The following is a 27,440-nucleotide window of genomic DNA, read 5'->3' as shown; positions in this document are numbered from 1 at the left end:
CTCTCTTTACATCATCATTCCACCAATCGCTTCTCTTCCCTCCCGCACCCACATTCCTGTAACCACAAACTTCTGCTGAACACTCTAACACTACATTTTTAAACCTACCCCATACCTCTTCGGCCCCATTGCCTATGCTCTCATTAGCCCATCTATCCTCCAATAGCTGTTTATATCTTTCCCTAACTGCCTCTTTTAGTTTATAAACCTTCACCTCTCTCTTCCCTGATGCTTCTATTCTCCTTGTATCCCATCTACCTTTTACTCTCAGTCTAGCTACAACTAGAAAGTGATCTGATATATCTGTGGCCCCTCTATAAACATGTACATCCTGAAGTCTACTCAACAGTCTTTCATCTACCAATACATAATCCAACAAACTACTGTCATTTCGCCCTACATCATATCTTGTATACTTACTTATCCTCTTTTTCTTAAAATATGTATTACCTATAACTAAACCCCTTTCTATACAAAGTTCAATCAAAGGGCTCCCATTATCATTTACACCTGGCACCCCAAACTTACCTACCACACCCTCTCTAAAAGTTTCTCCTACTTTAGCATTCAGGTCCCCTACCACAATTACTCTCTCACTTGGTTCAAAGGCTCCTATACATTCACTTAACATCTCCCAAAATCTCTCTCTCTCCTCTGCATTCCTCTCTTCTCCAGGAGCATACACACTTATTATGACCCAAAAATAAATAACAAAAAGGCACAATACCGTGACTGGAACGATACTCAAATAACCCGCACATAAAAGACGGTGGGGATGCCCGGGTGTTGTGCGTATGTCATTTCATCCTGTCGGTATTATATACAATTCTTGTACTACTACTACTACTACTACTACCACTACTACTACCTCCACCTCTTCCTGCCTATATATAGCTGTCCTGCTCCTCCTCTGTTAGTGTGACTTTGTCAATGGTCCAAGTCGGACCGAAACGTCGTCGTAAGCTTCTGTCTTTTATGTGCGGGTTATTTGAGTATTATTATGACCCACTTCTCGCATCCAACTTTTACTTTAATCCACATAATTCTTGCATTTACACATTCATATTCTCTTTTCTCCTTCCATAACTGATCATTCAACATTACTGCTACCCCTTCTTTTGCTCTAACTCTCTCAGATACTCCAGATTTAATCCCATTTATTTCCCCCCACCGAAACTCCCCTACCCCCTTCAGCTTTGTTTCGCTTAGGGCCAGGACATCCAACTTCTTTTCATTCATAACATCAGCAATCATCTGTTTCTTGTCATCCGCACTACATCCACGCACATTCAAGCATCCCAGTTTTATAAAGTTTTTCTTCTTCTCTTTTTTAGTAAATGTCTACAGGAGAAGGGGTTACTAGCCCATTGCTCCCGGCATTTTAGTCGCCTCATACGACATGCATGGCTTACGGAGGAAAAATTCTTTTCACTGATGTCATGTCGTATTAACACTCCCCTTTTAAGAGGAAAGTGATGCTGACCCTGAGTTCAGTGGCTTTGAGATGGATGTGGCCACAAGTGGTCGAGGAAATATCAAAAGCCTCAATGTGCAACATCCTTTCACTTTTGATAACACTGGTAGTGTCATCCTGTCCTATAACCTATGCCCTAAGTAAAGAGAAACAATTCTGGAACATGTGTAATACATGTTTGGCAGGCTGGGTGGCCGGTTGGCTGGCTGGCAGGCTGGGTGGCTGATTGACTATGGCTGTCTTTATCTCCATCTATCTGTATCTATCTCTGTCTCTTTCTCACAGGTACACATAAATACAATTATACATAATGTAAATTACCTAGGATAACCCAAAAAATTCAGACAAAGTGCTATACTGTACTTGTAGATACAAAGCATAATAAGCATGACTGGCAAGTATTACACATTTTCACTTGTTCAGGAATCAGACGTGACGACTCTGCATCATGTGTAATACCTGTTGGTTCATGAGTGGCTCTCTCTCTGAGACAGAAAGAGAGACAAGCAGAGAGACACACAGGCAGACAGAAAGACAGATAAACAGAGATAGAGATAAACATTATTATTATTATTATTATTATAATCAAAAAGAAGCGCTAAGCCACAAGGACTATACAGCTAGAGATAAACAGAGATAGAGATAAACAGAGACAGAGATAGACAGACAGACAAATATAGACAGACAGACATGTTTATATGTAACAGTGAAAACAAATAAAGCTAAGGCAGCGCACGATCATCAACTGTCCCTCCACAGTTGCACTGTTAGCAGTGGAGTGACTCTTGTCTTACACCATGCTTCAAGGAGTTTCATATATACTCCAGGATGTCTAAAACATTGCTGGGATCTATAAATACTTTGTATGTATTTCTAGACAATAATATGTGATCAAGGCAGGTAAAAATGTTCACCTGTCAGTGTGTTTGTGACTATTTGAGTACTATTTCAGTACCTAATATTAGTGTCAGCGCAAACATTGGCTATGAAATCACAAGAACTACTACAAATTGTAATTATCAGAAAATAAAAATTATATAATTTAAAAAAAACAAGAAAAAAGGTACAAGTACCATCCGACTTGCGACCGAGCTTGGTTCTGACCAACTGGTCATAAGTCGAAATGGACATAAGTCGAACTTTTGAAAATTGCCGACATACTAGGCAGGGCATAATCTCAAACCTTTCCTAAATAAACTGCCTACATAGTACTGTAATGTAATGTACACTCATTATTTCATTCTTTTTACCATAATGTACTACTGATATATTTTAATAATTTATGTACTGTATATTATGTATACATGGTAGTGTACTGTATTGTAAATTTTAAATCTCATAGAGTATCGTATGTTACTGTTATCTTTAAGTACAGTGGACCCCCGGATAACGATTACCTCCGAATGTGACCAATTATGTAAGTGTATTTATGTAAGTGCGTTTGTACGTGTATGTTTGGGGGTCTGAAATGGACTAATCTACTTCACAATATTTCTTATGGGAACAAATTTGGTCAGTACTGGCACCTGAACATACTTCTGGAGTGAAAAAATATCGTTAACCGGGGGTCCACTGTATTGTCGACACAGTGGAATGGGAGAATACTACTGGTAGTGTCATCCTGCCAGAATGTACTATAACCTATACCCTAAGTAAAGAGAAATGACTTTGGAACATGTGTAATACGTATTCGGCTGGCTGGCTGGCTAGCAGGCTGGCCGGGTGGGTGGGTGGTTGACTGCCTGGCTGACTGAATTTGGCCGTCTCTCCATCTGTCTCTCTCTCACAGGTACACATAAGTAAAGTTATCATACATAGTATAAATTACCTAGGATAACCCAAAAAATCCAGACAAAGTGCTGTACAGTGGCTCTGTGCTCCAGTTCCCTAAATTAATAATAATAATAATTATTATTATTACAATAATACATATGTACTTATATTAATAATAATAATATTAAAATATAATATAATAATAATAGTGTTCACTCATTACTTACCTTAAAATATCTGTAGTCTTAATGTAGAGTGAGAGGTGAGTAAACAAGATTAAATGAATAAATGAGAGAGAGAATGAGTGTGTAGAAGGTTTGCGAGTTATGTAAACAAACTAGTTGTTGTTGTTGTTACCAGCCCGGACACGAATGGTTTCTGTTCACTCTATCAAGCCGACTGGAAAAACATCTCATATTTATGTTAATTTATATGTTTATATGTTACGTAGCATGTTTATTATATAATTTTGAAAAAAAAATCATAGATGGATTAAGCAAAATGTCAATATTAACGTTTTATACACATTTAATGCGCCTCAGAGTGATTATTATTGTGTTATTATTATCATTATTAATATGGCATCTTCAAGATCAATAACACACTCTTAATGATTTTAATGTGTAGCTACACACCAGCACAGGTGCAAGATGTGGAGTTTAAAGTAGTTAAGTTCATATTTTATTCATTCTAGAGTGTATATCAGGTTTTTATGTTATTTGCATTGTTTATTATGTCATATTAGATGAATTGTGATAGATAAATGAACCGTATAGTGATATTAGCATCATATTGAAAATGTGACAACTCTGCTTTGTGTGTAATACCTGTTGGTGCATGAGTGGCTCTAAGACAGAGAGACAAGCAGACAGAAAGACAAACACACAGGTAGACAGAAAGACAGACACACATAGGAAGATATAAAGACAGATAAGCAGATAGATCTAGACAGATAGACAGACAGACATATCCAGGCAGATGGATACAGACAGGTTTATGTGCAACAGTGAAAACAAATAGAGTTCGAGAGTAAGAGCCTTTATTGCCTTCTTGCCACAATCTCTAGCGCAAGATTCAGACTACTTCTCAGGGACCATGGTGAAATTTACTGTCCAATTAGTACAGTTAACCCGTAAATGGTCCAAACGTATATATACGTTTTTACCACTAGTGCCACAAATGTATATAAACATTTTATCTGTCATACATTCAACATAGGTAGGTAGTAGGTAGTAGGTTGGTAGACAGCAACCACCCAGGGAAGTACTACCGTCCTGCCAGATGACTGTGAAACAGAAACCTGTAACTGTTTTGCATGATGGTAGGATTGCTGGTTTCTTTTTCTGTCTCATAAACACGCTAGATAACAGGGATATCTTGCTACTCCTACTTACACTTTGGTCACACTTCACAGACACGCACATGCATATATATATACATACATCTAGGTTTTTCTCCATTTTCTACATAGCTCTTGTTCTTCTTTATTTCTTCTATTGTCCATGGGGAAGTGGAAAAGAATTTTTCCTCTGTAAGCCATGCGTGTCGTATGAGGCGACTAAAATGCCGGGAGCAATGGGCTAGTAACCCCTTCTACTGTAGACATTTACTAAAAAAGAGAAGAAAAACTTTATAAAACTGGGATGCTTGAATGTGCGTGGATGTGGTGCGGATGACAAGAAACAGATGATTGCTGATGTTATGAATGAAAAGAAGTTGGATGTCCTGGCCCTAAGCGAAACAAAGCTGAAGGGGGTAGGAGAGTTTCGGTGGGGGGAAATAAATGGGATTAAATCTGGAGTATCTGAGAGAGCTAGAGCAAAAGAAGGGGTAGCAGTAATGTTGAATGATCAGTTATGGAGGGAGAAAAGAGAATATGAATGTGTGAGTGCAAGAATTATGTGGATTAAAGTAAAAGTTGGATGCGAGAAGTGGGTCATAATAAGCGTGTATGCACCTGGAGAAGAGAGGAATGCAGAGGAGAGAGAGAGATTTTGGGAGATGTTAAGTGAATGTATAGGAGCCTTTGAACCAAGTGAGAGAGTAATTGTGGTAGGGGACCTGAATGCTAAAGTAGGAGAAACTTTTAGAGAGGGTGTGGTAGGCAAGTTTGGGGTGCCAGGTGTAAATGATAATGGGAGCCCTTTGATTGAACTTTGTATAGAAAGGGGTTTAGTTATAGGTAATACATATTTTAAGAAAAAGAGGATAAATAAGTATACAAGATATGATGTAGGGCGAAATGACAGTAGTTTGTTGGATTATGTATTGGTAGATAAAAGACTGTTGAGTAGACTTCACGATGTACATGTTTATAGAGGGGCCACAGATATATCAGATCACTTTCTAGTTGTAGCTACACTGAGAGTAAAAGGTAGATGGGATACAAGGAGAATAGAAGCATCAGGGAAGAGAGAGGTGAAGGTTTATAAACTAAAAGAGGAGGCAGTTAGGGAAAGATATAAACAGCTATTGGAGGATAGATGGGCTAATGAGAGCATAGGCAATGGGGTTGAAGAGGTATGGGGTAGGTTTAAAAATGTAGTGTTAGAGTGTTCAGCAGAAGTTTGTGGTTACAGGAAAGTGGGTGCGGGAGGGAAGAGGAGCGATTGGTGGAATGATGATGTAAAGAGAGTAGTAAGGGAGAAAAAGTTAGCATATGAGAAGTTTTTACAAAGTAGAAGTGATGCAAGGAGGGAAGAGTATATTTATTTATTTATTTATTTATTTATTTATAATTTGAGCACACTTACAGAGGTACAAAAAAATACAGATAAGAGCAGCATGCCAAAGCCACTTATACTATGCATAGCATTACGGGCTGGCTTAAAATTAACTTAAGATTAACTAAGCAATGATGAAATCAGTGAAAAACATTAATGTAAACTGATTACTATAAAGCACAAGTGAGTATTACAAAGACAGGTCATATGGTTGCATGCATTGTTGTAAATTCAGTAGAATGGAGTATTCTGTTAGGTAGGGTAAGATATAAACAGCTATTGGAGGATAGATGGGCTAATGAGAGCATAGGCAATGGGGTCGAAGAGGTATGGGGTAGGTTTAAAAATGTAGTGTTAGAGTGTTCAGCAGAAGTTTGTGGTTACAGGAAAGTGGGTGCAGGAGGGAAGAGGAGCGATTGGTGGAATGATGATGTAAAGAGAGTAGTAAGGGAGAAAAAGTTAGCATATGAGAAGTTTTTACAAAGTAGAAGTGATGCAAGAAGGGAAGAGTATATGGAGAAAAAGAGAGAAGTTAAGAGAGTGGTGAAGCAATGTAAAAAGAGAGCAAATGAGAGAGTGGGTGAGATGTTATCAACAAATTTTGTTGAAAATAAGAAAAAGTTTTGGAGTGAGATTAACAAGTTAAGAAAGCCTAGAGAACAAATGGATTTGTCAGTTAAAAATAGGAGAGGAGAGTTATTAAATGGAGAGTTAGAGGTATTGGGAAGATGGAGGGAATATTTTGAGGAATTGTTAAATGTTGATGAAGATAGGGAAGCTGTGATTTCGTGTATAGGGCAAGGAGGAATAACATCTTGTAGGAGTGAGGAAGAGCCAGTTGTGAGTGTGGGGGAAATTCGTGAGGCAGTAGGTAAAATGAAAGGGGGTAAGGCAGCCGGGATTGATGGGATAAAGATAGAAATGTTAAAAGCAGGTGGGGATATAGTTTTGGAGTGGTTGGTGCAATTATTTAATAAATGTATGGAAGAGGGTAAGGTACCTAGGGATTGGCAGAGAGCATGCATAGTTCCTTTGTATAAAGGCAAAGGGGATAAAAGAGAGTGCAAAAATTATAGGGGGATAAGTCTGTTGAGTGTACCTGGTAAAGTGTATGGTAGAGTTATAATTGAAAGAATTAAGAGTAAGACGGAGAATAGGATAGCAGATGAACAAGGAGGCTTTAGGAAAGGTAGGGGGTGTGTGGACCAGGTGTTTACAGTGAAACATATAAGTGAACAGTATTTAGATAAGGCTAAAGAGGTCTTTGTGGCATTTATGGATTTGGAAAAGGCGTATGACAGGGTGGATAGGGGGGCAATGTGGCAGATGTTGCAAGTGTATGGTGTAGGAGGTAGGTTACTGAAAGCAGTGAAGAGTTTTTACGAGGATAGTGAGGCTCAAGTTAGAGTATGTAGGAAAGAGTGAAATTTTTTCCCTGTAAAAGTAGGCCTAAGACAAGGATGTGTGATGTCACCGTGGTTGTTTAATATATTTATAGATGGGGTTGTAAGAGAAGTAAATGCGAGGGTCTTGGCAAGAGGCGTGGAGTTAAAAGATAAAGAATCACACACAAAGTGGGAGTTGTCACAGCTGCTCTTTGCTGATGACACTGTGCTCTTGGGAGATTCTGAAGAGAAGTTGCAGAGATTGGTGGATGAATTTGGAAGGGTGTGCAAAAGAAGAAAATTAAAGGTGAATACAGGAAAGAGTAAGGTTATGAGGATAACAAAAAGATTAGGTGATGAAAGATTGAATATCAGATTGGAGGGAGAGAGTATGGAGGAGGTGAACGTATTCAGATATTTGGGAGTGGACGTGTCAGCGGATGGGTCTATGAAAGATGAGGTGAATCATAGAATTGATGAGGGAAAAAGAGTGAGTGGTGCACTTAGGAGTCTGTGGAGACAAAGAACTTTGTCCTTGGAGGCAAAGAGGGGAATGTATGAGAGTATAGTTTTACCAACGCTCTTATATGGGTGTGAAGCGTGGGTGATGAATGTTGCAGCAAGGAGAAGGCTGGAGGCAGTGGAGATGTCATGTCTGAGGGCAATGTGTGGTGTGAATATAATGCAGAGAATTCGTAGTTTGGAAGTTAGGAGGAGGTGCGGGATTACCAAAACTGTTGTCCAGAGGGCTGAGGAAGGGTTGTTGAGGTGGTTCGGACATGTAGAGAGAATGGAGCGAAACAGAATGACTTCAAGAGTGTATCAGTCTGTAGTGGAAGGAAGGCGGGGTAGGGGTCGGCCTAGGAAGGGTTGGAGGGAGGGGGTAAAGGAGGTTTTGTGTGCGAGGGGCTTGGACTTCCAGCAGGCATGCGTGAGCGTGTTTGATAGGAGTGAATGGAGACAAATGGTTTTTAATACTTGACGTGCTGTTGGAGTGTGAGCAAAGTAACATTTATGAAGGGATTCAGGGAAACCGGCAGGCCGGACTTGAGTCCTGGAGATGGGAAGTACAGTGCCTGCACTCTGAAGGAGGGGTGTTAATGTTGCAGTTTAAAAACTGTAGTGTAAAGCACCCTTCTGGCAAGACAGTGATGGAGTGAATGATGGTGAAAGTTTTTCTTTTTCGGGCCACCCTGCCTTGGTGGGAATCGGCCAGTGTGATAATAAAAAAAAAAATAGTGTATTTAAAAAATAATAAAGTTAGATTGGGTTTTAGGTTTAACATTTATGTGATATAATTGTGAGAAACATTTAAGATATACAATTTATAAGGTTCAGTTATTCAGTATTTATTTGGTTTTGGGTGAGTAAGTGATCTTTGAGAAGAGACTTGAATTTATAAACAGGTAGTGTTTCTTTTATATTTACAGGTAATGAATTCCAGATTTTAGGGCCTTTTATGTGCATTGAGTTTTTGCATAGCGTGAGATGGACACGAGGAATATCAAAGAGTGATCTGTGCCTTGTGTTATGGTCATGTGTTCTGTTGAGGTTGGCAAGATGTTTGAGGGGAGGGTTAATATCAGAGTTGAGTGTTCTATGTATGTAATAGGTGCAGTAATAAGTATGGATGTTTTGTATGGTGAGTAGGTTGAGTGTATTGAATATTGGTGGAGTGTGCTGCCTGTAGTGAGAATTTGTTATCATTCTAACTGCAGCCTTTTGTTGGGTAATTAGTGGTCTGAGATGGTTACTTGTTGTTGAGCCCCATGCACAAATTCCATAGGTGAGATAGGGGTAAATAAGAGAGTGATATAGGGCCAGGAGGGCTGACTGTGGAGCATAGTACCGTATCTTCGATAGTATGCCTACAGTCTTGGAAATTTTCTTAGAAATTTGTTGTATATGTGTATGAAATTTGAGTCTATTATCAAGGTGGATTCCTAAGAATTTTCCCTCTGTTAGCTTTGTGATAGGTGATCCGTTTATCATTATGTTAAGAGGGACATCTGTAGCTCTGTTACCAAACTGAATGAAGTAGGTTTTGTCAATGTTTAGTGTAAGTTTGTTAGTACTCATCCAGGTAGATATTTTCTGTAATTCGGTATTTACAGTATTGGCTAGCGTGACTGGGCTCGGGTGGGAGAAGACGTATGTTGTGTCATCAGCAAATAGTGTGGGTTTGAGTAATTGAGAAGCATTTGGTAGGTCATTTATGTATAGGAGAAAGAGAAGAGGGCCAAGGACACTTCCCTGTGGGACACCAACTGTAATTGGTTGTGCAGAAGAGTTTGCCCCATTTGCGTACACATATTGGCTTCTGTTGCTGAGGTATGACTTGAGGTAGTTGAGGGAGTGCCCTCTTATACCATAGTGTGACAATTTTACGTGGAGCAAGTCATGGTCAACTGTATCAAAAGCTTTACGTAAGTCAATGAAGATCCCCAGTGGGACTTCTTTTTTCTCTATTGCAGTGTATATATGTTCTAGCATGTGTATAATAGCATCATTAGTATTTTTATTAGGCCTGAATCCAAATTGGCAGGGGTTGAGTATGTTTTGGGAGATAAGGTAGGAGTAGATTCGTTTATGAATTAATTTTTCGAAGATTTTTGAGAGAGGGTGTAAGTTGGATATTGGCCTATAGTTATTCAACTCTGTTTGGTCTCCTCCTTTGTGGGTCGGGGTGACCCTTGGTATTTTGAGTACTGTAGGGAAGGTGGAGGATTCAATGGATTTGTTAAAGAGTGTTGCAATGATTGGTGATAGCACTTGTGACACTTTTTTGTATATAAAGGGTGGTAAGGTATTTAAATCTCCTGCCTTGTTTTTTAGTGCGTTGATAATAAGGGAGACTTAGTATGGGTTAGTCGGAGCTAGGAACAGTGTGTTCGGGTAGTTGCCGGTGAGGTAGTCATTTGGTGGGGTATCTGAGCTTGGGATTTTATTGGCAAGGTTTTGTCCTATAGTGGAGAAGAAATCATTGAGTCTGTTTGCTGTTTCTGTTGGTGGGAGTTGGGGTTCATCTGATTTTGCTAATTTTATTTCGCTATTTCGTGATATCTTTTTTGTTCCCAGAATTTCTGATAGGGTTTTCCAGGTCTTTTTTATATCACCTCGTAAGTTGGATAATCTGTTCTCATAATACAATTTTTTTGCCCTTCTTATCAGGCTGGTTAGGATTGATGAGTAACGTTTTGTTTGGTCTCTGGTTATGTGACCCATTCTGTACTGTTTTTCATATTGGTGTTTTGTATTTATGGATTTGAGAATGCTGGGTGTTAGCCAGGGACTGTTCAGTCTCTTAGCTGTCATCTGCTTAGTTTTTTTAGGGCAGTGCTTGTTATAGAGGTATTGAGTCTTTTTTAGAAAATTATTAATACATTCGTCAATATCTGTATTGATTTCTAGCTCAGTGTGCCAGTCAATGTTTGCTACTGCTGTTGTGAAGTTATTAATGGCTGCCTCATTGTGAAGTCTGAAGGTGACTTTAGTAGTGTCTTGGGGTAATTTACCAAGAGTTGTTATGAGGAAAGTAGGGTAGTGGTCTGTGGTATTATCTGTAATTATGCCTGATTTTAAAGGGGATATGGTGTTGGTCCAGATGTGGTCAAGTAGGGAAACACTAGTCTCTGTAACTCTTGTAGGTTTTGTTACTGTTGGTAGCAACATACAGTTACTCATTGTGTTTGTGAATTCAGTAATGTGTGGGTCCTGGTCTTGCAGGAGATTTATATTGAAGTCACCTGAGAGTAGTAAGTGATCTTTGTTCATGCGTGCATCAGTTATCATACTTCCTAGGTTTTGACTAAATTGGCTAATGTTTGACTGTGGAACTCTGTAGATGTTTATCAATGTGAGAGGTTTTTGTAGGTATTTGGATTTGAATTTGGCTATTATATATTCCCCATGTTCATCTCTTGTGCAAGTATTAGTGATACATTCTAGTTGGTCTGAGTAGTATATGGCTGTGCCACCCCCTTGTTGGTCTGGCCTACAGTTGTGTATGGCTGTGTAACCAGGAATGGCATAGACATCTGTACTATCAGGCTTTAGCCAGGTTTCAGTTAGTGTAATGATGGACATATTGGCATGTAAGGAATTTAGTAATGCTATGAGGTCATCGTAATGCTTGCTTAAAGATCTGATATTGTAGTTAAAGATAGTTATGTTGGTGTTGGCACTGAGAAGTGCCTTTGATTGTTCTGCAGTGCAGAGAGGTTAGGAGAGTGGTGAAGCAATGAACAGTATTTAGATAAAGCTAAAGAAGTTGCAGAGATTGGTGGATGAATTTGGTAGGGTGTGCAAAAGAAGAAAATTAAAAGTGAATACAGGAAAGAGTAAGGTTATGAGGATAACAAAAATATTAGGTGATGAAAGATTGGATATCAGATTGGAGGGAGAGAGTATGGAGGAGGTGAATGTATTCAGATATTTGGGAGTGGACGTGTCAGCGGATGGGTCTATGAAGGATGAGGTGAATCATAGAATTGATGAGGGGAAAAGGGTGAGTGGTGCACTTAGGAGTCTGTGGAGACAAAGAACTTTGTCCTTGGAGGCAAAGAGGGGAATGTATGAGAGTATAGTTTTACCAACGCTCTTATATGGGTGTGAAGCATGGGTGATGAATGTTGCAGCGAGGAGAAGGCTGGAGGCAGTGGAGATGTCATGTCTGAGGGCAATGTGTGGTGTGAATATAATGCAGAGAATTCGTAGTTTGGAAGTTAGGAGGAGGTGCAGGATTACCAAAACTATTGTCCAGAGAGCTGAGGAAGGGTTGTTGAGGTGGTTCGGACATGTGGAGAGAATGGAGTGAAACAGAATGACTTCAAGAGTGTATCAGTCTGTAGTGGAAGGAAGGCAGGGTAGGGGTCGGCCTAGGAAAGGTTGGAGGGAGGGGGTAAAGGAGGTTTTGTGTGCGAGGGGCGTGCGTGAGCGTGTTTGATAGGAGTGAATGGAGACGAATGGTTTTTAATACTTGACGTGCTGTTGGAGTGTGAGCAAAGTAACATTTATGAAGGGGTTCAGGGAAACCGGCAAGCCGGACTTGAGTCCTGGAGATGGGAAGTACAGTGCCTGCACTCTGAAGGAGGGGTGTTAATGTTGCAGTTTAAAAACTGTAGTGTAAAGCACCCTTCTGGCAAGACAGTGATGGAGTGAATGATGGTGAAAGTTTTTCTTTTTCGGGCCACCCTGCCTTGGTGGGAATCGGCCAGTGTGATAATAATAATAATAATAACATTCAACATTGCCACGATAAGCCTGAGTTGCCTAGACATGAGAGAATGGGTGTGTGCACTCACTGTGTGCCATATTAAAATAATTGGTGATGCCTGGGTACCATATGCTCTTTTTTCCTATTAACCCTTTCAGGATCGACAGGCCCTCTCAGAGACTTGTTCTCAGGGTCCCCCAATTTAAAAAAAAAAATTATTTTTTTCTTATGAAAAGATAGAGAATCTTTTCCCGATCATAATGACACCAAAAGTATGAAATTTGATGGAAAACTTACGGAATTATGCTCTCGTGAAGTTAGTCGTCTTGACGATGTTTATGCATCGGCGATTTTGCCCACTTTGAGCCCTATTTTCGGCCAATTCCAGTGTACTAGTCGACAAAAATCATAACCATTTCACTAGAACTCCATTTTTTATATCGAATGAATACAAGAAACCACCCATTTACCGATTTGAACTATCCAATACAGTGGTCAGAATTTAGCAATTTTGCCAATTTCACACAAATTTCAAAAGATACCAATTTCTGAATAGGGTCCAGAATAAACAAGACATTCCTGGCACTAAAATAACATTTTCTCTGTTCATTAGTCATGTCCCGACACCCCTCTTACATTCTTTTGCTTTCCACTTTGAATTTTTATTCTCTCAAAACAATAGAAGATTTACTGTTATGCAGACTACTGTATTAGTGTAGAAATGGTATAAATAATATCAGCACACTTGTGAGAGAATATTAGAGGCCTGGTCACAGACCGGGCCACGGGGGCGTTGACCCCCGGAACTCTCTCCAGGTAAACTCACCAGTTGATGTGTATTGGATGCATAGCATGATTTGTTTACTTTTGAACTTTGGTAAAAATCAAACATTTCTGCTACTTTGAGCTCAATTTCAAGGTACTTTCCTTTGTAAAACCAGTCAAAATCATCTCAATTTCTGTAATGTGTCTTCCATTCTATAAAATGAGACCAGGAAAAACTAGAATACAACAATAAATAACTGTTATGGGGCTATAAGACCCAATATGTATTTATAAGTAACAGTTACTCTGGAATACCTAATTATATTGAATTGATGGGGACTTAGTTCTAAATGTCATAAGGGCAGATCACTCTTATGACTGAGAGGCAGCTGGGTCAAGCCTTTTTTCTCAATATAATAGGTTATACTATAGACACAAACACACAATTTAAATAAGTAGTTTATAAAGTTGTAAGGTGTGGTAGAATTGTGGTAACCGGAGAATTGTGCTTGGCAACAGTCTTTTGTTTTTGGTGGGTGTGGGAGGAGCTTAGCTAGGCTCCTCCCCCTCTCTGTCTCTCTCTTTCTGTTGACATGAAGATGGCAGGACCTCTGGGTCCTTCTTTCTATCTTTTTGGGGCATTATGTATGCTCCAGGGGTGAGTTTTTATAACTTAAGTTGTGGCCACCATACCCAGGGTGAATAAAGTGTGTCAAAACACTGGTTAGCCCAGAGTTAGTCAAGAAGAGAGAAGGACAAAGTTGCTGAGATGCACCATGTGGGAGAACAGCTAAGGAGTGTGTAGATTTTTGTTTTGAAAATGTGATTGCTGTAATTGTATCTTCTGTACATATCTATTTAGAATACAGTTATATTGTTATAGTAGTAGTTTACATAACCTGTGAAGAGGGCTGGTGAAAGGATATCAGAGACACTCAAGATGATCAGCCATGATGTAAGTATTACCCCTAGACAGATAAGGCCATTAAGTAAAAAGCTACTCCACACTAGAACATGTAGTGAGAACCTTACTATCAAAGTAATAAGACATACCAACGTAACATGGGAGCTTGACCGGGAAAGTTATTTGACTGCTAAAATAACTCAAAACATTCTTTGAACTATATGTACTGGTATGGGGTAATAACAGTTGCATGTTTCTGGTAGAGGAAGATTTACCAAGGTGGTGTCAGTGGAAGTGTTGTTTTCATATACTATTAGTTTACAGGTTGTTTTTCTCCGAAGGTGGGAGAAAGGTTGAGTAACACGTTTTTGTTGTGGTTATGGTAAGTGCTATGTGCATATTTTACATTCAATTTGTGTTATTTTATGTGCCTGTGGGAAAACTTTGTCCACTGATACTGTAAGGGGGAAGCAAGTGTTTAAAGATAAAAACTATGTCAGAAGACGAGTCTTTAAACATATTAGGCTTCAGGGAAGAAGGTTATAATTCATCAGTAAACATGCCTGGTAACAGTGAAGATGAGAGATCACCTACTCCAGGTGATATGGAAATGGAGTGAATGAGACTTAAATTAGCAGTGCTAGAGGCTCAAATGAACTTAATGAAAGCTAAGGAGGAAGAACGTCAAAGGTTAGGAGGTTCAGAACAAGAGCCGGAGCAGTACCTTAACATAACTAAAGATGCAAATTTTGTCCCTAAGTTTACAGAGAGTGACCCAGATAGATATTTTTCTTTTTTTGAGAAGACTGCTCTGGAGCAAGGATGGCCCAAACAGAAGTGGGCTACCCTAGTTCGCACACAACTTGTGGGTAAAGGATTCCAGAGAGTAGAGACTCTGGAGGGGCAAAATTTTTCTGATTATGATAAGATTAAAGAGTTAGTATTGCTTGCCTACCAAATGATACCTGAGAAATATAGACAAAAGTTCAGGAATCAAAAATTTCAGGATGGGCAGACCTTAACTGAGTTTGGGAATGAGAAACTGTTCCTTTTTAAGAAATGGGTTTGTTCCAAAGGAGTTAATAAAGACTATAACAAATTAGTAGATCTGATGGTTCATGAGGAATTGTACAATACAATTCCTGTTGACCTCAGAGAGTATCTGGAGGACAAAAACCCAGATAATCTTTCAGAAGCACTGGATCTAGGTGACAGATTCTTGGCTCGCAGGGAATTGGTAAGTAAAAATAGTCATGCTGCTTCTGAAAATTTTCCCGCTCATTCTAAACCTTATTCCAAGTCCTATGGTCATAAAGGTAAGTGGGACAAGAATTTTCAGGGACAAATGAAGGCTGAGGTGCCCTCTAAAATAGAAGGAAAAGGTAAGTCAGCTGGAGTTCAAAGTTTACCTAGGCAATCAGATAATGTTTCAGGTCCTCGAGTAAACAGTACCAGTCCTACACCAAATGGTAAAAATACCTTTACTACTGTAACAAAACTGGACACACACAAAAGTTTTGCTGGTCTAGACGGCAATATCAGGAAAGGGAGGAACCATCCCAGGGGACCCTAACTGCAGAGATACATCCAGTTGCCTGCATTAGGTCTTCAAGGCAAGGTGAAGAGGAACCTTTGGATCTAGACCCCAGGATGTGTATATTTTCTAGTAGGTTCACAGTTGGTTTGCAAACGGATGTAGGCAGAGTTGAGAACATATTGTCCTTGAGAGATGGATGTAGTATCTACTCTTTGCTATGTGCTGGAGTGCTGCCTGTGTCTAAAGATACCTATACTGGGGTAGATATATTGTTGAAGGGTATTACGGGTTCAACCATAAGGACACCTATACACAAATTATGGGTAGAATCTGCATACAAAGTTGGCTATCTCCCTGTAGGTATCTCAGATGAAATTCCCTTCGAAGGGGTCGACCTCTTATTAGGGAATAATGTTATGGGCCTGTTAGACAGTGAGGAACAACTAGTTTGGGGGAAACCAAGTCCCAAATGTTGGGAGGAAATGGCTAGGAAAACCCTGCCATGAGAAGTATGGCTCATGATCCTGCTACCAACAGTCTTCATGATATTTCTCATGAGGATGGTGAGGGCTTAAGTTTGGTAACTCTGCTTTCTGATATTGAACTGCAGTCAACTGAAGAAAAGGATGTTCCAGCCAGAGCTGAGCATGATTGGAGAATGGATCAGTTAAATAGTGTGAGAGAGGCTGCACCTACTAGGGTGCAATTAATTTTTGTGCAGGAAAATGTCGCTGTTGCTGAGGAAGAGATTTTACAGTTAAATAAGTGTTTTCATTTCAGGGAGGGAACTCTTACAAAGAATTCACCTCTGTTTGCAGTATCGACGGAAGGAGTACAAGGGTTTTGTCCCCAGACGGTGATGTCCAAGGTTTCCAGGCTCCTCTTCTGGTCTCAGCTGTGGGAGACTGTCAGAGAGTATATTGAGACCTATCATGTCTTTCAATTTATAGGGAAACCTAGTCAAAGTATTAAACCTGTTCCCCTTCAGTATATTTCAGCACCAGGTGAACCCTTCAGCAAGCTGGTAGTAGATGTACTTGGTCCATTCCCAAGGACCAAACTGGGAAATGATTATTTACTCACAAATATTTGCTCCACTACCAGGTACCTGGAAGCAGTCCCTCTACATAAGATAACTGCTCATGTAGTCTTAAGGGTTTTGATGAAGTTCTTTTTTCATGTTGGTTTTCCTCAAGAGGTGCAAAAAGACCAAGGGCCTAACTTTACCTCAAAGTCTTTTAGAAATGTTTTAAAGGGATTAAAAGTAGAGCCTCAGTTTTCAACTGCCTATCACCTTCCATCTCAAGGGAAAATAGAGAAATTACATCAAACCCTCAAGACAATGATGCAAGCCTATGGTATAGACAATACTAACAACTGGGATGAGAGGATCCCTTTCTTTGTATTTGCTGAGTGGGGAAGCACTCTGGAATCTCTTGAGCTATTGGCTTGGGGAGGATGGTGATGCTTTCCCCTCGGAGCTTTTTCTCAGTTTCAGACACTGTTTGGCTCATATGAGGTGGATGGTACTTGTGAACGTGCCCATCAACCAGACCAGGATGATGTGGGATCATAATGCTCTGGAGGCTGTAGAGGAAGTGCTGATACTGGAGCCAATTCATGTGAAAATCTGTATGGAAAGTTGCTGTGAGCTGAACACATGTTGTGGGGGTAAGTTCCCAGGGGTTAGATATAAAACCCACACCCCCAAGCAAGAAAAGAATGAGCATAATGTACATAGTAACCGGTCAAAGGGTTTGAAGTTATGTCAAAAATTCAGAGAGACCAATGTTTTAATGGAATGTAAAGGGCTGCAGTAATTTGTATGAAATAGCAAAAGCGTATTTAAGAAATAACGTGTGTAAAAGATTTTGGGAAATGCATGCTTGGGTTTAATGAGAAAAATGTTGGAGAGTTGGATCAGCCACCTTGGAACCTTATAAAGGTTTGGGATGTCAGTAATGGGGAAAAGTTGAAACTCCATGAAGTAACTGTTAAGGAAGCTGAGCCAATTCAACAACTTTTGTGTGGGAAAAATCTGTATGAAAAATTGGATATGGAGGAAGAAGTGAAATTCTTCCAACACCAGTTTGTAGTGCTTAGTGAGAGTCAGTGGGCATTTCCATGCTTCATGGTTCCCAAATTAGATGGCACCCTGGGCATAAACACTGACTACCACAAAGTACATTTAACAATTAAGGTTTACAGGATTAGAAAGATTGATACTTATGCACTAAGAGATGCAAACATTTTAAATAAACTAAAACATGGGGCAGGAAGATGTGATTTCCATGGCCTGTGTTCCAGTACCATTTTCATGTGTGTAATGCAAATTGTGTTCATTGTGTGCTTAAAATTTGTGTGTGAGATCGAACGTGATGGTATTTGTGTAAACTTGATGTATCCAACCTGGGTGCAAAGAGATGTCTTTGGTGTTGTTGTTGTACTGCGAGAGGTTGCAGAACTGTTACTATCAATGAGCAACCTTCTAAATTTAAATGTCAACATTTTACCACAAGAAAGAAAATTTTCATTTTGGGGCTGGCTATTCAGCATTTGTACATGTCTCAGGATCTCTTCATCCTGTTCCTGTGTATGGTGACTAAAATCAGACTCTTAAAATGGGCTTTGTTCCTACAGCCTTTTAATTTGGAAGTTAAATATATAAAAGGCTCAGAGAATGTGGTTGCTGATGCTCTCTCTAGATGTTTCATGTAGATGCATGGTGTGTACTTTGTACATAGTGTTTGTCATGTGCTGACCTTGTTGTTTTTGCAGTGGTGAACTCTCGGCGAGCCTGAGTACTCTCTACCAGCCATCTGACTGTGAAGGAGTCTAGTCGGAGTCAAAAGTGTGACGAGGGTCAGTGTATATGTAAATGTGAGTTGAGGCAGTGGTTGACAACCTTCGGTAACATGAGACTTTCAGGAAGGTATGTGATGTTGTGTCTTGGTGTGCTCTATATACAAAATGGCCCAACGATTTGCCTTTGTGGTCCCTTGGACCCCTCCATGTTCTATGTCAGCCTCCTCTTCATAAGTTTGGAGGATCTGTGTGGAGTGGGACCTCGGAAGATGGGCTTGAGTGCCTGACCATGTTAAGGATCGTGAGTGTTGACTGGAAGTCTCACTGTTTGGTTCGGCCACCAAGTGAGAGACACCTTGACATGTTTTGTGAAGTTTCCTGCCTGGTGTACACCTGACTGCTCTGGGTTTGGCTCTACTCTCGTCTCCTGATCAGGAAGATGCCACCCTGGAGTACCAGTTGCTTGCTGGATTACCACAGCAGAGGCACAGGCCTGTTGGTGCAGGCTTTCACAGTGGACATTGTGTGCAATTCTTGCATTGTAATGTGTATTGTTTTTAAAAGCCACTAAAATTGTAAATAGCTACACCCTTGAGTATATGGGTATGGTTAAAATGCTTTTCTAAAAAATTCTGCAATCTGTTGTAAATAACAGTAAAGTGAAGAGTAGTTATGGTGCTGGGAAATATGTAGCATTTCTAGTAGTCTTGCTTACAGCCTTCAGACTTGAGCAATATACTTTTACTAGCCGTATCCTGAGGGACACGGCTAGCTTTTGTGAGACTTCATCTGGAGGTGGGGGTGTTATGGGGCTATAGCACCCAACATGTATTTATAAGTAACAGTTACTCTGGAATACCTAATTATATTGAATTGATGGGGACTCAGTTCTAAATGTCATAAGGGCAGATCACTCTTATGACTGAGATGCAGCTGGGTCAAGCCTTTTTTCTCAATATAATAGGTTATACTATAGACACACAAACACACAATTTAAATAAGTAGTTTATAAAGTTGTAAGGTGTGGTAGAATTGTGGTAACTGGAGAATTGTGCTTGGCAACAGTCTTTTGTTTTTGGTGGGTGTGGGAGGAGCTTAGCTAGGCTCCTCCCCCTCTCTCTTTCTCTCTCTCTCTCTCTCTGTTTGTTGACATGAAGGTGGCAGGACCTCTGGGTCCTTCTTTCTATCTTTTTGGGGCATTATGTGTGCTCCAGGGGTGAGTTTTTATAACTTAAGTTGTGGCCACCATACCCAGGGTGAATAAAGTGTGTCAAAACACTGGTTAGCCCAGAGTTAGTCAAGAAGAGAGGACAAAGTTGCTGAGATGCACCATGTGGGAGAACAGCTAAGGAGTGTGTAGATTTTTGTTTTGAAAATGTGATTGCTGTAATTGTATCTTCTGTACATATCTATTTAGAATACAGTTATATTTTTATAGTAGTAGTTTACATAACCTGTGAAGAGAGCTGGTGAAAGGATATCAGAGACACTCAAGATGATCAGCCATGATGTAAGTATTACCCCTAGACAGATAAGGCCATTAAGTAAAAAGCTACCCCACACTAGAACATGTAGTGAGAACCTTACTATCAAAGTAATAAGACATGCCAACGTAACAATACCATACGAAAATACAGTGCAACATCGCTGTTTTAATCCAAAAACACTGTCAAAGTTTTTTTCTCATTACGCACTGTGTGCTGCAGGATTTTTTTTTATACTACACACACTGACCACATAGATTCATTCTTTCATATGTAGGCCTACCAGCTTTCTCTCACTAGATTTGAGGGCGCTAAAATTTAGGCATACTAGTACGTCAAAAACCCTGGTGTGTAAGCCGTACTAGTATGGCTGAAACCCTGAAAGGGTAAAAAAAAAATATTTTTTCTCAAAAAAGTTGGGGCACTACGGTAGAGAACATATATATACGTTTGGACCATTTACGGGTTAATATAGTATGATGTTGCTGATAGGGCAGGGTAACTCAAACTGATGCTGCCTGCATGGCGCATTGCCGCCGCGAGTATAGTATTGTCAAATATTGTACAGTGGTATGCATCAGCCGGCCCAGCCCAGCTGCCAGATTCACGGTCGTAAGTCGAGTGGACGTATGTCGAGCAGGTCGTAAGTCGGATGGTAAGTGTATATCGTCAACACTTCATGTTGCCCTCAGGTGAGCATTCAGCACCAACTTAGTGGTCTTATGTCTCAGTAAGTACTGACTAATATTTTTTTTTTTTTGGTCTTATTACACACAGAATATTGCCCTCTTTAATTTAATTTTTTTTTTTTTTTTTTTTTTCAAAATATTCGAAGCACTGGGTGAGAGAACCTAGATCTACATTTGGACAGTTAAGGGGTTAAACAACCATGGTAACATTACACATCCTTGTCTAACACTTACTTTTACTGGGAAGTAATCTCCCTCTCTCCTACACACCCTAACCTGAGTCTCTATCCTCATAAAAAACTCTTTACAGCATTTAGTAATTTCCTACCTATTTCATACACTTGCAACATCTGCCACATTATTCCCCTATCCATTCTATCATATGCTTTTTCTAAATCCATAAATGCAATGAAAATTTTACTACCTTTATCTAAATACTGTTCACATATATGCTTCAATGTAAACACCTGATTTACACATCCCCTCTCCATTCTAAAGCCTCCTTGCTCATCTGCAATCCTGCTGTCTGTCTTACCTCCAATTCTTCCAATAATAATACTACCGTACACTTTACCTGGATACTCAGGAAACTTATTCCCCTAAAATTTTTACAATCTCTTTTGTTCCCCTTCCCTTTATATAAAGAACCTATACACACACACTGCCAATCCCTAGGTACCTTACCTTCTTTCATATATTTATTAAACAAAAATATCAACCACTCCAACACTATATTGCCCCCTGCTTTTAACATTTCTGTCATGATCCCATCAGTTACTGCTGCTTTACCCCCTTTCATTCTACATAATGCCTCATGTACCTCCCTTGTACTCACATCCTGCTCTTCTTCACTCCAAAAAGATGCCATACCTCCCTGGCCAGTGCATGAAATTACTGACTCCCTTTCTTCATTGACATTTAAAAGTTCCTCAAAATATTCCCACCATCTATGCAATACCTCCAGCTCCCCATCTATTAACTCCCCTACTCTGTTTTTTAACTGACAAATCCATTCGTTCCCTAGGCTTTCTTAACTTATCTCACTCCAGGATTTTTTCTTATTCTCAGCAAAATTTCTTGACAGTACCTCTACCACTCTATCATTTGCTCTCCTTTTGCACTCTCTAACCACTCTCTTCATCTTTCTTTAACTCTTCATATACTCTGGCCTTCTTATATCACTTCTGCTTTATAAAAACCTCTCATGAGCTAGCTTTTTCTCTTTTATTTCACCCTTACCTCATCATTCCGCCACTCCTCTTTCCTCCTGCACCCACCCTCCTACAGCTACAAACTTCTGCCCCACATTCTAATCCCCCCCCCCCACTACCTATACTTGCATTAGCCCACCTTCTGCCAATAGTTGCTTATATCTCACCCTAACTTCCTCCTCCCTTAGTTTATAAACTTTCATCTCTCTCTTACTTGTTGTTGCCATTTACCTTTTGTCCTATCTGCCTCTTACTCTAACTCTTCATCCCAGTTAAGGGTTAATATTCCTCATGTTTGCCTGGATCTCTACAGAAATTTTATTCCTACCTCTTGGCTTTTGTCACTGTTTACCTACCAGGTAAGTCACATACTGGGTAAAGGATGGGGAATCAGGGAAATAGGAGGTAGTATACCTCAGAGAGAGCTGGGCTGCGAAATAAGTTGAGGCAGGATACCCTCTCCAGGTCTGTAACACTGAACATTGTAGATAAAATTACTGTTTTGCTCAGATAATTTGTTTAACAGAATTGTCTAGTCACATGAGGATTCAATATAAAACAATAATCAAATTGAACCAAGCCATACTATGATATATTCGTTTTCCAATGTTATATTTGAATATCAGGATAACAAATTCTATTTGTTTTCCAATGTTATATTTGAATATCAGGATAACAAATTCTCTATAGCATAAGTGTGGTCTCCAGGAGGAGTATGATAACACTGCCTGAAATGCATTGCATACTAGTGGCTTTCTTTAGTGCCTACTATTTTGTTACATGTAGACTACATAAAGAAATGAAAATTTTACTGTGTTGTACTGTACCTATTCAGAGCTACCAACATGTAGCCTTGTATGAGGAATGTTAACAATTACTGTATAGCATCAGTGTAGTTTCCAGTAGTAGTATGATAGTACTGTACCTGCTCAGAGCTACCATCATGTAGTCTTGTATGAGGAACTTTACGTTCAAAATCTGGTATGTCTGAAGTCCACACTATCTGCACTCCTTCCCAGTCCTCCTTCCACCAGGCATCTGTATATTCTAAAAATATCTTGTCTATGGTGCCATATCCCATGGAGGTAACTGCCTGTAAATCATAAGAAACTTATACTAATAGACAGTGGCATCATAAGGGGGGTTGGGGGAGGCTGCCCAGGGTGACACCATCAAGGGGTGGCACCATAGAGCCTCTGAAGGTGACACTAATGCCCAAAACAGTGCTGCAGCAACAAAAGAGAAAAATCCTTTGTTTCTATATAGCCTATTACAGTAGATTGTCGTTTAACATGGTAGTTACGTTCCTGAAAATGCTGTACTAGGCAAAACCATGTTAGACAAATTGAAGAACTTATGGGAAAAATAGGGTTTTGTTCCTGGAAGCCCCCATAAAGCCAAACAACCTTTTATTTAGAGCAACAGATCTTACAAAAATAAAAGCAAATATGTAATTGTAGTGCACTGTCGTGATATATTACTGCTTAAGACTACAAATACAATAGAAATAATAGTGTTTCTTACCTTAAATTGTGGGTAATGGTGTTTGTGAATGATTGTGGAGAGAGTGGATATGGATGGTGTGGCCCTACTGGACTGAGGTGGATGGCTGTTGGTTGTCGACAGAAGTGGATGGCAGAGGTTCTGGTACTGAAGTCGATGGTTGTATTGGAGTGTGCATAAGTTCTGTAATGGATCTCTGGGCTCTTTTTACCCTGCAGTACATTATACAGCTGAAGGTAAGGCATCATCAGCTGGTCTAGACCCCATTTCAAAGCACTGCTCTAGATTTGTCAGGGTCCCCTTCAATGAAAAAGTCTGCAACTTTACCAATAATATGGAATTGCTCATGTAACTGCTGCAATACTGTTTTTCTTCAGGTTCTTCTTCATCTTCTTCTGTTATATGGCTTCCTTGTATATGCTCAACGAGCTCTGCCAACATTTCCTCTGAACTCCTGTCTTCATCACCATCATCTTTTAAGAGCTCGTTCACATATTCTTCATTCATATCTTCAAAACCATCACCTGGTAATCTCTTTGCCAGCTGAACAATTTCCTGAACCTGACTCTCAAGCAAGGAAAAAACAGTGAAAGAATGAACTACAGAAGGCCATAACTTTCCCCAGCCTGCATTTAATGTTGATTGGGACACTTCATTCCATGCACTTCTAGCATAGCTGATAGCATCTGCAATGTTAAATTTACTCCAGAAGCTTGGTACAGCCAAGTTGGAGTCAGAGTCCATTGATGCAACTAGTTATTTCATAACTTTTTTTGTGTAGTTACACTTGAATGATTTAATAACTCCCCAATCCAGTGGTTGTATTAGAGATGTTGTATTTGGAGGTAAAAATAAAACTTTACATGTGGGGTCACGTCCAGCAAAGCTTGTGGATGAGTACGGAAATTATCAAGAATGAAGAGCCTTGAATGCAAGGTTCTTGCTGTGCAGGTAAAACCTGACTTCAGGAATAAAGTAATGCTTAAACCAGTCAATAAATATTTCCTCTATCATCCATGCTTACTGGTTTGACCTCCAAATTACTGATAGGGTATTTTTATCTACACCTTTCAAAGCATGAGGATTCTTAGAGCAGTAAATAACCATGGGCTTACACTTGAAATCATCTGAAAAATTACCACAAAGGAATAAGGTGAAGCGATCCTTTGCTGCCTTGAAGCCCAGTGCACTTTTCTCTTGCTGACTGATATAAGTTCTTGTTGGCACTTTCTTCCAAAAAATGCTTGTTTTGTCAGCATTAAACACTTGATGAAGCTCATAGCCACCTTCAGAAATAATTTCCATCAGTTCAGCAAGGAAATTACTAGTTGCTGTATGATCAGCTGAAGCACTTTCACCAGAAAACTCAATATTTTTTTTTTTTATCACACTGGCTGATTCCCACCAAGGCAGGGTGGCCCGAAAAAGAAAAACTTTCACCATCGTTCACTCCATCACTGTCTTGCCAGAAGGGTGCTTTACACTACAGTTTTTAAACTGCAACATTAACACCCCTCCTTAAGAGTGCAGGCACTGTACTTCCCATCTCCAGGACTCAAGTCCGGCCTGCCGGTTTCCCTGAACCCCTTCATAAATGTTACTTTGCTCGCACTCCAACAGCACGTCAAGTATTAAAAACCATTTGTCTCCATTCACACATGCTCACGCATGCCTGCTGGAAGTCCAAGCCCCTCGCACACAAAACCTCCTTTACCCCCTCCCTCCAACCTTTCCTAGGCCAACCCCTACCCCGCCTTCCTTCCACTACAGACTGACACACTCTTAAAGTCACTCTGTTTCGCTCCATTCTCTCTACATGTCCGAACCACCTCAACAACCCTTCCTCAGCCCTCTGGACAACAGTTTTGGTAATCCCGCACCTCCTCCTAACTTCCAAACTACGAATTCTCTGCATTATAGTCACACCACACATTGCCCTCAGACATGACATCTCCACTGCCTCCAGTCTTCTCCTCGCTGCAACATTCATCACCCATGCTTCACACACATATAAGAGCGTTGGTAAAACTATACTCTCATACATTCCCCTCTTTGCCTCCAAGGACAAAGTTCTTTGTCTACACAGACTCCTAAGTGCACCACTCACCCTTTTCCCCTCATCAATTCTATGATTCACCTCATCTTTCATAGAACCATCCGCTGACACATCCACTCCCAAATATCTGAATACATTCACCTCCTCCATACTCTCTCCCTCCAATCTGATATCCAATCTTTCATCACCTAATCTTTTTGTTATCCTCATAACCTTACTCTTTCCTGTATTCACTTTAAATTTTCTTCTCTTGCACACCCTACCAAATTCATCCACCAATCTCTGCAACTTCTCTTCAGAATCTCCCAAGAGCACAGTGTCATCAGCAAAGAGCAACTGTGACAACTCCCACTTTATGTGTGATTCTTTATCTTTTAACTCCACGCCTCTTGCCAAGACCCTTGCATTTACTTCTCTTACAACCCCCAACTATAAATATATTAAACAACTATGGTGACATCACACATCCTTGTCTAAGGCCTACTTTTACTGGGAAATAATTTCCCTCTTTCCTACATACTCTAACTTGAGCCTCACTATCCTCGTAAAAACTCTTCACTGCTTTCAGTAACCTACCTACTACACCATACACCTGCAACATCTGCCACATTGCCCCCCTATCCACCCTGTCATACGCCTTTTCCAAATCCATAAATGCCACAAAGGCCTCTTTAGCCTTATCTAAATACTGTTCATTTATATATTTCACTGTAAACACCTGGTCCACACACCCCCTACCTTTCCTAAAGCCTCCTTGTTCATCTGCTATCCTATTCTCCGTCTTACTCTTAATTCTTTCAATAATAACTCTACCATACACTTTACCAGGTATACTCAACAGATTTATCCCCCTATAATTTTTACACTCTCTTTTGTCCTCTTTGCCTTTATACAAAGGAACTATGCATGCTCTCTGCCAATCCCTAGGTACCTTACCCTCTTCCATACATTTATTAAATAATTGCACCAACCACTCCAAAACTATATCCCCACCTGCTTTTAACATTTCTATCTTTATCCCATCAATCCCAGCTGCCTTACCCCCTTTCATTTTACCTACTGCCTCACGAACTTCCCCCACACTCACAACTGGCTCTTCCTCACTCCTACAAGATGTTATTCCTCCTTGCCCTATGCACGAAATCACAGCTTCCCTATCTTCATCAACATTTAACAATTCCTCAAAATATTCCCTCCATCTTCCCAATACCTCTAACTCTCCATTTAATAACTCTCCTCTCCTATTATTAACTGACAAATTCATTTGTTCTCTAGGCTTCCTTAACTTGTTAATCTCACTCCAAAACTTTTTCTTATTTTCAACAAAACTTGTTGATAACATCTCACCCACTCTCTCATTTGATCTCTTTTTACATTGCTTCACCACTCTCTTAACCTCTCTCTTTTTCTCCATATACTCTTCCCTCCTTGCATCACTTCTACTTTGTAAAAACTTCTCATATGCTAACTTTTTCTCCCTTACTACTCTCTTTACATCATCATTCCACCAATCACTCCTCTTCCCTCCTGCACCCACTTTCCTGTAACCACAAACTTCTGCTGAACACTCCAACACTACATTTTTAAACCTACCCCATACCTCTTCGACCCCATTGCCTATGCTCTCATTAGCCCATCTATCCTCCAATAGTTGTTTATATCTTACCCTAACTGCCTCCTCTTTTAGTTTATAAACCTTCACCTCTCTCTTCCCTGATGCTTCTATTCTCCTTGTATCCCATCTACCTTTTACTTTCAGTGTAGCTACAACTAGAACGTGATCTGCTATATCTGTGGCCCCTCTATAAACATGTACATCCTGAAGTCTACTCAACAGTCTTTTATCTACCAATACATAATCCAACAAACTACTGTCATTTCGCCCTACATCATATCTTGTATACTTATTTATCCTC

General features: G+C 39.9%; 1 protein-coding gene across 4 annotated transcripts in view; it reads right to left on the bottom strand.

Moving 5' to 3' along the window:
* LOC128689246 (peroxisomal N(1)-acetyl-spermine/spermidine oxidase-like) overlaps positions 1 to 27,440 on the bottom strand; it is a 504,316-nt gene that overhangs the window by 49,957 nt on the left and 426,919 nt on the right. For 2 of the 4 annotated variants that reach the window (XM_070086437.1, XM_070086436.1), the window contains exon 17: positions 22,891 to 23,058. The exons of 1 other annotated variant lie outside the window; for it this stretch is intronic. In XM_070086437.1, the coding sequence (XP_069942538.1) occupies positions 22,891 to 23,058 (168 nt within the window). Of the gene's footprint in view, positions 1 to 22,379; positions 22,441 to 22,890; positions 23,059 to 27,440 lie in introns of all 4 variants that reach the window. One more of the 4 variants, XM_070086439.1, reaches the window with a different exon arrangement.

The sequence above is a fragment of the Cherax quadricarinatus genome, chromosome 18 (assembly GCF_038502225.1).
Source record: "Cherax quadricarinatus isolate ZL_2023a chromosome 18, ASM3850222v1, whole genome shotgun sequence".
NCBI lineage: Eukaryota > Metazoa > Arthropoda > Malacostraca > Decapoda > Parastacidae > Cherax > Cherax quadricarinatus.
This window is presented reverse-complemented; position numbering and strand designations above follow the sequence as displayed.